Genomic DNA, 12,277 nt, shown 5'->3' with positions numbered 1-12,277 from the left:
TAAATTTCATATTGAAAAGAATAACATGTAAGAAAGTTTTAAAGCGAATAAAAGTTGAGCAGCTCTCAGATGTGAACTGTAGATTAAAATACAGAAAGATTATTGAAAAGAAAATGAAGGAGTTTGAAAACAGGAATCAAACCTTGGAGATTCAGTGGCAAGCTCTGAAGAAAACATTGATTGATTCTGCCAGAGAGGCATGTGGTGAGGTTGTGTGCAAGGATAAAAAAATCAGAACTCCCTGGTGGACACAGGAAGTTAAAGAGGCAGTGAAGGAAAAGAAGAAAGCATATCAAAAGTTTCTGGCAAATAAGTCAGCTTTTACTCTTACAGAATACAGAGACAAATTTGAAGAAAGCTAAACAGTGTGTAAATCTAGCTAAACAAAAGTCATGGGAGGACTTTGGCAAGAATATAGAAAATAAATATCAAGAAGGTGACAAAATATTCTGGAGGTTGTTGAAGAAGTTTAGGAATGGAGGAAAGAGTGCTGTAAAAGGAGTTAGAGATGATAAAGGTGACATGAAAACAAGAGAAAAAGATATCCTTGAAGTATGGAGTAATTACTTTGAAAAACTGCTAAATGAAACAAGCAGTGACGACAGCACAGTGATAAAAAACACTGACCAGCCATGCAGTCAGGAATACATATCCATACTTGAAATAGAAAAAGCCATCAAAGGCTTGAAATGTGGAAAGGCAGCAGGAGTAGATGATATTTGACCAGAAATGCTGAAGTATGGTGGTATAAGAGTCTTACAGTGGCTGCACTGCATAGTTCAGAAAGCCTGGACAGAGGGACGAATTCCCGATGATTGGAGTAGAGCTCTCATAGTACCCATATATAAAAAGGGAAATAAAACTGAATGTGAGAATTACAGAGGTATTTCCCTACTGAGTGTTCCTGGTAAGATTTATGCAAGTATACTTGAGAAAAGGTTAAGAAGAATTGTGGAAGAAAAGCTTGGTGAAGAACAAGCTGGATTCGGGCCAAATAGAGGCTGTCAGGATCAAATCTTCACTTTACGACAAATAGTCGAGAAAGCATGGGAATATAACAAAGATCTGTATTTAAGTTTTGTCGATTTGGAAAAGGCATATGCCAAGGTGCCAAGAGAGAAGCTATTCAATACGCTGTAGTTATATGGTGTCAATGGGGCATTATATCAAGCAATACTTAGTCTTTATTTGAGTTGTATGTCAGCAGTTAGAATTGAAGGAAGTACAGGAAGATGGTTTAATGTTAAATCTGGTGTGAGACAAGAATGTATATTATCCCCTCTGTTATTCATTATCTATATGGTTCACATTATGAAGGAAAGTGGTTTTAAACCTGATATCAAAATTGGAGATGTTAATGTCAGCTCTTTGCTTTATGCGGATGATGTTATACTTCTAAATAAATCTGCTACAAGTCTGCAAGATTCTCTGACTAAATTGAATAGCTGTTGTAATAGATATGGTATGAAGGTCAGCAATAAAAAGACAAAGACAATGAAAATAGGCAGAATCATTGAAAATATCTACTGTGTTGTGAATGGAGAACCTGTGGAACAAGTAAAACATTTCAGCTACTTAGGCAAAATTTTTACTGAAGATGGTAAATTAAATATAGAAATAGACAACAGAATCAGCAAAGCTGGTATGGTGGAAAGTCAATTGAATAAATTCATATGGAATAAGAGAGAAATTAGTCGGAACACTAAATTAGCTGTATACAAGACAGTGTTCAAACCAGTTTTAACTTATGGATCTGAGAGCTGGGTCAGAAGTAAAACACTTGACCAAAGACTAGAGACCGCAGATATGAGAGTCCTGAGAAAGATTAGAGGCGTGAACAGATTTCATCAATGGCAATATCATATTAAAAATGAGGATATTAGGAAAGAACTTGACATTGTCAGCATCCAGGAATGTGTTAGCAGAGCTAATCTCAGGTGGTATGGTCACTTAAATAGAATGGGAGAGGAAAGATTAGCAAAACAAATGTTCTCTGCCAGCTTGGCAGGAAAACGACCCAGAGGAAGACCGAGATATAGGTGGATTGATAAGGTACAAAGTGCCTTAGACGATAGAAATATAAGATCTGATAATGTTGGAGTCTTGACAAGTAACAGACTGATTTGGAGGAAAATTGTAGATAGGAAATTAGTAATGATATAATTTTTTCATGTAGTGCTGTCATATCCTGTACACCCCTCGAGTATATGGCAGGAATTTGATGATGATGAAGTGTAAGGTTATGCATTTTGGGATGAAAAGAATAGCAGCAGTATATCACATTGATGGAACCGTACTCCAGGAGATTGATGAGGCCAGGGATTTGGGAGTGTTGGTGGGTAGAGAATTGAAGTTTAGGGGTCACTTTGCAAAAGTGGCTAAATCAGCTCATCAAATCACTTGGCTTCTGAAGAATACTTTAACATGCAGAGACAAACAGGTTATTGTTCCTCTGTATTGAGCCTTGATAAGACCCCATCTAGACTACTGTTCCCAGATATGGGCGCCAGGGTTTCTTCTAAATGGGGAGGAGGTGGAGAGGATCCAGAGACGAGTGACCAAGATGATAGCAGGTCTGTGGAATGAACCTTATGAGAATAGGTTGATTATTTGTGGGTTGCAAAAATTGGTCGATAGGCGGAAAAGGAGGTGACATGATTGAGACATTCAAATTACTGAGGGGTTACTATAAGATTAATCCAGAAGATATTTTTGAAAATAGGACTGGTGGTGGGAGGACTAGGGGCCATGCATGGAAGCTGGGCAGGAATGTGGTTAACAAGGGTGTTAGAGCTAGGTTTTTTACTTGGAGAGTGGTGAATGAATGGAATAAGTTGCCAGAATCTGTGGTGGGTGCTATGACTGTGAATGAGTTCAAGGCAAGGTATGATAGATACTGTGTGAATGCCGAATAGTTGTTCTTGACATGATGTTAGGGCCTCCTTCAATAAGTCTGTCGACTCCTTGGAGTTGGCCAGAATAATAATAATATTCATAACAAAATTACTCCCCTCCACTTGAGTCAGAAATTATTTCCATCCATCCTTGTATTAAAATAATGCTGCATATTAATCAACTTCATTAAAACTTACCACTGCTGTAACTGGCACCAGCAGCTTCCAAAATTTTCCCTATGTTTTCCAGTGCCTACAAGAGAAAAACTAACTATGAAATAAAATATAAGAGATATTGTAGCTTACAGTCTGATAAATGAGTAAAATCTGCATTAATGAAATAAGAATACTGGAAATATTTTATAAATACTGCATTTCTAATTACCAAATATGAAGTTAATCTGGAAAGTTCTGATAAACACCTAGAACAAAAATGATATTAAAGCAACTGATATAACCACAAGAAAGAACATACAAGGATATACAAATAAAAGAACATAAGTTACCTTCATAACTCTGCTACTAGTCTATTTTCTCTTGTGGCTATATCAGGCTGCTTTAAAATCATTTTTGTTCTACCTGTTCATCAGAACTTTCCAAACCCCCTCCCTCACATATTTTGCCATAAACTGCCAAAAAATCTTTTCAAAAAAAAGTTTTCTTTTTAATCCAATAGGTTTAATCTCATTTTAGGAAGACAGAATAGGTGGTGGTGGTGGGGAGGGGGATATCACTAATATCTGCTGATTTCAATAGTTAGCATAGGAACTCATGAAAGTAATAAGGAGCAGTGAATTTGAGACTATCTGTTATGAAGTTAAGGCTAACTAGATGAAATCCTATGTTTGTACAGACCTTGCAGTTCAGCTGTGGAGAAGAAATGAATACAAAATTATCTAGATGGTACTAAACATGTAATCATCATGGGTGACTTAAATTATCTGAACAGTGACTGGGTAGAAGAGAAATCTCATAAGAATGAAGGAGAATTTACTGAGCTCTTGAGATATAACTTTCTCAAGCTGCATATGAAAGAAGGAACTCAAGTTCAAAGAGTGTGATATTTGATCACAATTGTCAGAATCAGTCTCAGTTAAGAATATGACTTTTGTGCTACCAGTTAGTGAAGGTGATCATACCATACACATACAGAGTCCTAAGTAGATAGTATTATGGATGTTCTAATTAGGACATGTTACATACTAAACTACAAAAATACTAACTAGTCCATGGTATCACTTACTGAATGAGAAAGATATCATCAATGCATTGGGATCTTTGAAGGAGATGTTTAATGAGACAGTATCTGAATGCGTCCCTAGAGTTTGAGGAACAAATAGAATATGAGTAAAATGGATGTACAACCATATTAAACAAGGGATCTATAAGATGATGTAGAAGAAATAAGAGTGAGAAGGAATAAACTAAATCAGAGTATGAAAAGAAATTGACTGTGCAGGCTAATAGCAACCCAAAAGAATTTTATTGTTATGTTGCCAGTAAAAGAAAAAAATGAATGTGGAAGAATAACTTAAGTTCATGCAGATGGTACCTTTGTATTAGAAGCAGATGAGATTATTCAATTAATGAGTGCTCACATTTTGCTAAGATCTATCAACTAGGCATATGTAACATGGCACACAATACCACCACCACATTGGTTGAAGAGATAAACATGCATGAGTAGAATGTTCAAGAACTGTTGCATAACCTGGATTAGAATTTAGAAATAGGAATAGATGGAATATCAGCACATATGCTAAAAGAATGTTCAGCTGATCAGCTCAAGAAAGATACCACAGGAACGGAAAGAATACAAGCCAGTTCCATTGCACAAGGGTGGTGCTAAAACCAAAGTGACTAATTAATAATAATAAGTATCTAATTAACAACCCATCAATATCTCTGAGTGGTGGTGAAGATTTTGGAAATGCTGGTAAGCACTTACATATTCTTTGCAAAGAACAGCATGGGTTTACAAAAGGGAAGTCATGTGTTTTTTAACAATGTTCACATATTTTATAATAATGCTACCATTGAATTGGGCAAAGGGAATGGATACACTATAATACTGATAAATATTAGATTGGAATAAAAACTATTGACTTGGATAAGCAGCTGGCTGACAAACAGGTAAGAGAAAGTGGCATGTGCAGAGAGGGGGGGGAGGAAAGAGATTTAAAATGACCAGATAGCTACCCCAGGAATCAGTCCTTGGAACATTGTTGTTCAATCTGTACCTTAATGATATTTGGAAGGATCCGACAGGAGATATTTAACTGCCTGCTGATGATGTAAAGATAACCAGGACAATCAGGGATGATAGTGATATACAATAGCTATAAAATGACTTTAATAGGATGAACTGTGGCCTTTGATAATTACTATCAGTTCAATGTTAGTAAGCATGAAGTTAGGCAATTCGGCATGATGACATTTCCAATGACATATCATATTATAATGAACGGAAAGAATGTATGGTAATTCCATTGCACAAGGTGCAAAGACTGATGCATCCAACAATTGACCAATCAGTATACCAGGAGTGGTGGTGAAGATTTTGGAAAAATTGGTTAGGACTCGCATTCAGAAATGGGTCGACAGTAAATCTCTACTTTGCAACAAGCAACATGAGTTTACTAAGGGAAGATCATGTTTTAGCATCTTATTCACATTCTGTAACAATGTTACCATTGAACTAGACATAGGGAATAGATACCCCATGATACTTTTGGATTTTACTAAGACTTTTGACAGCATACAGCATGGTGGACTGTTGCATAAATTGGAGAATATGGTTTGGATTATAGAATCTTAGCATGGTTAAGAGGATGACTGACTGACAAATATCAAAAAGTGGTACACAGGAAATATGAGTCTGAAAGATTTAAGGTAACCAGTGGTGTACCACAATGATCAGTGCTTGGTCCACTGTCATCCAATCTGTACATTAATGATATTAGGAAGGATTTGACAAGCGACATACAGCTATTTTATTATGATGCAAAGATAGGTATGGTAATCAGGAATGCTGCTGACATGCAATACTTGCAGAATGATTTGAATAGGCTGGAATTGTGGGCATGAGAAAACGGATGTCAGTTCAATATCAGTAAATGTAAAGTCATTCACTTCAGCTTGATTAGATATCTAATGTCGTATTATATTGGTGGGATCATGCTTGAAGAAACTGATGAGGCTAGGGATCTTGGAGTGTTAATAGATAGGAAGTTTAAGTTCAGGAGCCATGTAGTACAGATTGCAAATACAACTCAAAAGATAATTGCAATGCTGAAACGAATGCTCACATGTAACGAGATTGACAGATCACTATTCATCTTATAGAAAACATGCTTACCTACAGATCACTCTAAGTTATTATGGGAAATTATATCAGTAAGCAAAGGAAGCTAAACAATGGCCTGCCACAAGGCTTGCTGCTAGCTTCACTCTTATTTTCCTTATATGTGGCAGATATGCCCAATACACACTCCAAAAAGTTTGGATATGCTGATGACTGGGATACGCAGCTTGACATAAATCTGTCGAAATGAAGGAAGAAATCCTAACTACTAATGAGAATTCCCTCTGAAAATATTTTTGCAAACTCAAGACTAGTGTAACCAAAACAGAAACCTCATTCTTTCACCTTAACAACAAACTAGTAAATAGACCTTTAGAAGTCTATCTTGAAGATAACTATTAGCAGTACCCTAAATATCTTGGAGTCATTCTTGACAGGACGCTATCGTACAAAATTCACCTGTCTAAAACAGCTGAAAATCTGAAAACAAGAAATAATATAATACAAAATCTCTGTGACACCTCTTGGAGTGCTATAGCTAACACATTGAAGTGCTCAGCCCTTGGCATTGTCTACTTTGCTCCAGGTTGGATGAATAATGTCCATGTGAAACTCGCACGATTAAATACTGCTATTTATTGGCTCCCAATTCTGAGCCATATTGCACTGCCAAACCTAAGCAAATCAAATGTACTTCTTCAAGAATAAAGTAGATCGTGTCCAATCAACAACTCCCTATCCACTCTGACCTTGAAAACTTAAATATCAACAAACTTCGTTCTAGAAATCGTCCACTAAGAACTGCAGAGGTGCTTCTGGCAAACAACTTCTGCATGAACGATGCCTGGTCAGCAAGGTGGTTTGAAGATTCACCAACAGAGTGCCACATTGCCATGTATCACAGAGAAATGCCCTTGTTTTGAATTAATACATCTTACCCATTTGTGATAAGCATGGACACATCTCTCAATGGAATCGGAACAGTACATGGTAGATGTGCCCATGCTTTTCACAAATGGATAAGATTGTCCTTAAGAGTCTATAAAGGAAATTTTAGTGACTTCCTGCTTGCAACCCAGGAATCAACTGATTTTATTTGTAATCTAGATGTTAACTTGTAAACTTTTAAATGTTTGTCATAAAGTTTATGCTTTATGATGTACAATATGTGATATGCTAAATAAATAAATAACTACACCACATGCCTCTCTGGCTGAATCAAAGTTTTCTTTAAGGTTTGCCAATGAATTTCCAAGGTTTGGCTCTTGTTTTCAAACTCTTTCACTTTCTCTTAAATAATGTTTGTGTATTTGAGTCTACAGTTCACATCCAATAGCTGTTCATTTAACAACCTTGTTTTCAATATGAAGTTCAATTTTATCCTGCTCAACACTCACTTCCTAATTCAAATCCTCTGTATACCCGTGTCCTGAACCAATGGGAAAACATTCCTGTCAACAATAACTTTATAGTCAACGAGACTTTTCTTATTCCTCGCATCTCACTCTCTCCATGTGAATTTGTGCACATTTTTATGCTGGAACATGGTGTCAGTAATAACACCATGTTCCAACATAGTCCTGAGCAGAAATCTAGCAAGTACTAATCATTATTATTAGCTTTGCTCTTTTCTCCAAATTTTCCCAAAATATTCTTATATGTCTGGTAATCATTTCCTAATCTACTGTTTAGATCTCCAACAAAGCCCAACTTTTCTTTTTTTTGTTGTCAGCTGCCTTCTCTAATGCCTTGAAAAATTCCTCCACTTCTTCCTTAGTAGAACCTTCTGTGGGACCATAAGCATAAATAAGTCTCATTGTTCAGTTCCCCATTCTGATATTAGCCCAAATCACTCTTGATTTGGGCTAATATCAGAACTTGATTGGCAAAGCAATATCTACTTGATATTGCTTGCCAATCAAGAAGATTATCCTCATATTTAGTTTTTAATAATATTAATAGCTACTCCTTTACCTTGATTGCTATTTCCTGAATATAATATCTTGTATTTGTTGCTCAGAAAGATCTTGCCTGTTTTTGTCTTCTTTCTTTCAGTAACACCTATTATGTCGATTTTGTACTTATCCAATTCTGATAGTTTCATTTCTTTTCCATTGATGCTGCTTATGTTGATGATGCCAACATTACTCTCTGCTGATGTTGAGTTGGGGTTTGTTCCAGTAGCTGACTGTTCACTGTTCATCCAGCTTCCCTGGTGAAAACAATGGGGGGGGCCTTGTTTAACCAGGCTAAATCCCAAACTGGGGTGCTTAAGGGTCAAAGCTGTACAACTAAGAGGAGACCTCCACATAGCCTCTAAAGGAATGCGGAGAACAAACCAGGGCTGCTGACCTAAAGTCCAATCCACATCTTCTCGTGGTGCACCCTGTTAGGTATCTACCTGGATACTGAACGAATGAGGATGGGCTGGCAATTTGGGATATAGCCGACCAAATTGTATTCTTATTGCCTTAAACCAAAATACAAAATGATGGTACAACATAACAGAATTTCATGCCGAGTGGGGCATCACCCAGTTAAACAAGGCCCCCAGTTGTTTTTGCCAGGAAACCAGGGCAAACAGCGAAAAGTCAGCTACTGGAACAAATCTGAAAACACACCCCAACTCAACATCACCAGAGTTAAAGATCAGTATTATCAACATAAGAAGCCTCAATGACAAAGAAATGAAGCTAGCTGAGAAATTAGATAAGTACCAGATCAAGATAACAGGGGTGTATAAAACAAAAAAGACAAAAACTGGCGAGATCTTTCTGAGCAATAAATACAAAATGTTATACTCAGGCAATGACAATCAAGGAAAAGTAGGAGTAGCCATAGTATTCAACACTAAATATGAGGCTAATCTTCTTGAATGGCAGGCAGACTCAAGTAGAGTGATATGGACTCTACTTGAGTCAGAATGGGGAACTGGACAATGAGACTTATTTGTGCCTATGGTCCCACAGAAGGTTCTACAAAGGTAGAAGTGGAGGAATTTTTTGAGGCTTTAGAGAAAGCAACTGACATAATGAAAAAGGAAAAGTTAGTCCTTGTTGGGGATCTAAATAGCAGAGTAGAAAATGATTGTCAGACATACAAAAATATTTTGTGAAAATTTTGAGAAAAGAGCAAAGCTACTGTTGGGTATCCACCTGGATACTGAATGAACAAGGATGGGCTGGCAGCTTGGGATTTCATCATCATCAAATTCCTGCCATACCCTCAAGGGGTGTACAGGATATGATAGTACTACATGAAAAATTTACATCATTACTAACTTACTATCTACAATTTTCCTCCAAATCAGTTTGTTACTTGTCAAGACTAACATTATCAGATCTTATATTTCTATTGTCTAAGGCACTTTTTTACCTTATCGATCGATCTATATCTTGGTCTTCGTCTGGGTCATTTTCCTGCCAGCCTGGCAGAGAACACTTGTTTTGCTTAATCTTTCCTCGCCCATTCTGTTTAAGTGACCATACCACCTGAGATTAGCTCTGCTAACGCATTCCTGGATGCTGACAATGTCAAGTTATTTCCTGACATCCTCAATTTTAATATAATATTGCCATTGATGCCATCTGTTCATGCCCCGAATCTTTCTCGGGACTCTCATATCTGCAGTGTCTAGTCTTTGGTCAAGTGTTTTACTTCTGACCCAACTCTCAGATCCATAAGTTAAAATTGGTTTGAACACTATCTTGTATACAGCTAATTTAATGTTTTGATTAATTTCTCTCCTATTCCATATAAATTTATTCAGTTGACTTCCCACAATACCAGCTTTGTTGATTCTGTTGTCTATTTCCAATTTAATTTATCATCTTCACTAAAAATTGTGCCTAATTAGCTGAAATGTTTTACTTGTTCTATAGGTTCTTTATTCACAATGCAGTTGATTTTTTCAATGCTTCTGCCTATTTTCATTGTCTTGTTATTGCCGACCTTCATACCATATCTATAATAGTTATTCAATTTAGTCAGGGAATCTTCCAGACTTGTACTGGATTTATTTCGAAGTATAACATTATCTGCATAAAGTAAAGAGCTGAGATTAACATCTCACATTTTGATATCAGATTTAATACCATTTTCCTTCATAATGTAATCCATATAGATCATGAATAATAGAAGGGATAATGTACATCGTTGTCTGACACCAGATTTAACATTAAACCATCTTCCTGTACTTCCTTTAATTCTAACTGACTAAGTATTGCTTGATATAATGCCCCACTGACATCATACTACTGTAATGTTTTGAACAGCTTCTCTCTTGGCACCTTTCTAGATCTACAAAACTTAAATACAGATCTTTGTTATATTCCCATGATTTCTCCACTACTTGTTGTAAAGTGAAAATCTGATCCTGACAGCCTCTATTCACCAAGTTCCCTTCCATAATCCTTCTGAACTGTTTCTCAAGTTTACTTGCATCCAGGAACACTCAGTAGAGAAATACCTCTGTAATTCTCACATTCAGTTTTATTTCCCTTTTTATATATGGGTACTATGAGAGCTCTGCTCCAATCATCTGGAATTCGTCCCTCTGTCCAGGCTTTCTGAACTATGCAGTGCAGCCACTGTAAGACTTTTATACCTCCATACTTGAGCATTTCTGGTCGAATATCATCTACTCCAGCTGCCTTTCCATGTTTCGGCTTTTGATGGCTTTTTTTTACTTCAAGTATGGATATATATATATATATATATTCCTGATTGCATTCCTATTCAGTGTTTTTTACTACTGTGCTGTCACCGATTGTTTTATTTAGCATACTTCAAGGATATCTTTTTTCTCCAGTTTTCATGTTACCTTTACCATTTATAATTCCTTTTACAGCACTCTTTCTCCATTTCTGAACTTCTTCAACAACCTCCAGAATATCTTGTCATCTTCTTGATATTTATTTTCTGTTCTTATTGAAATCTTCCCGCGACTTGTTTAGCTAGTTTTACACAGTGTTTAGCTTTCCTTCTTTTCTTACATTTGTCTCTATATTCTCTAAGAGTACAAGCTGATTTATTTGCTAGGAACTTTTGATATGCGTTCTTCTTTTCCTTCACTGCCTCTTTAACTTTTGGGGTCCACCATGGAGTTCTGATTTTTATAAATTAGCTAAATTAACTGTTTCATGAAATCCATTATTTCATTAAAGATCGTGTTTTAGATGTTTAATTCTTTATTAAAATTGTGTGATTGCTTTCTTAACTTTTATTCAATTCATTTTCACTACATGCATTTCTATTATTGTCTAACATATTATACTTAATAAAAATTATAATTTTGTTATTTAAAGTAAAGAGCCAATAGGCTTCATTTTGGTGATGTAAAACATTATTTAAATTAAGAGGATATTAAATCCTACATTGTTTTAAAACCGAATAAGAAACTCAAATATCGGAATCAAAGAGTTTCATGCCGAATATAGTAACTATAAACCTATCGGCAACTACTAGTGTAAACTAAAGCACGTAGTTCAAGTACATAGTACAAACTAGGGCAACTCGTTGCAAAGGTGGAGAAAGTTCGAAATGAAGCCTATTGGCTCTTTACTTTAAATAATTTATGGGTGCACCTTTTTGACAACTCGTATAGCAGAGTATATAAGTTCTTTTTGCTATACCCTTAGTATTATACTTTGGTCTAGCTACTCACTGATGACATCTCAATAAAAATCGAAACCAGTCTGGGTAGTGATCTCCCACCATAATGTATAACATCATACATTTCCTAGGAGATGAGTTTTACATTGTGGAAAATACTAAGAATAGCGATCAGAACTTTCTCCACCTTTGCAATGAGTTGCCCTAGTTTGTACTACGTACTTGAACTACGTGCTTTAGCTTACACTAGTAGTCGCCGATACATTTATAGTTACTATAATCGCCATGAAACTCTTTGATTCCGATCTTTGGGTTTCCTATTCGGTTTTAAAACAATGTGGGATTTAATATCCCCTTAATTTAAATAATTATCATTTTGTTTTAATTTGTATTTTATCCTAGTGTAAGCAGAGTCTGCTCACCTAATGAGAGTGATAAGGTTGGTATAACTTTCCCATAATGCAGA

The 12,277-nt window shown here is 36.1% G+C and overlaps 1 protein-coding gene across 1 annotated transcript in view; it reads right to left on the bottom strand.

The window, feature by feature from the left end:
* The window catches only part of UK114 (reactive intermediate imine deaminase A homolog UK114), a 75,589-nt gene that overhangs the window by 50,326 nt on the left and 12,986 nt on the right, over window positions 1-12,277 (bottom strand). The window contains exon 3 of the mRNA XM_090401732.1: window positions 3,093-3,147. Coding sequence (XP_090257858.1) covers window positions 3,093-3,147 — 55 coding nt within the window. The remainder of the gene's footprint in view (window positions 1-3,092; window positions 3,148-12,277) is intronic.

Source organism: Typopeltis vanoorti, chromosome 12, assembly GCF_054136105.1.
Source record: "Typopeltis vanoorti isolate ZY-2024b chromosome 12, IOZ_Tvanoo_1.0, whole genome shotgun sequence".
NCBI classification, from domain to species: Eukaryota; Metazoa; Arthropoda; class Arachnida; order Uropygi; family Thelyphonidae; genus Typopeltis; species Typopeltis vanoorti.
The sequence above is the reverse complement of the archived record's forward strand: the minus strand, read 5'-3'. Positions and strand labels throughout refer to the sequence as shown.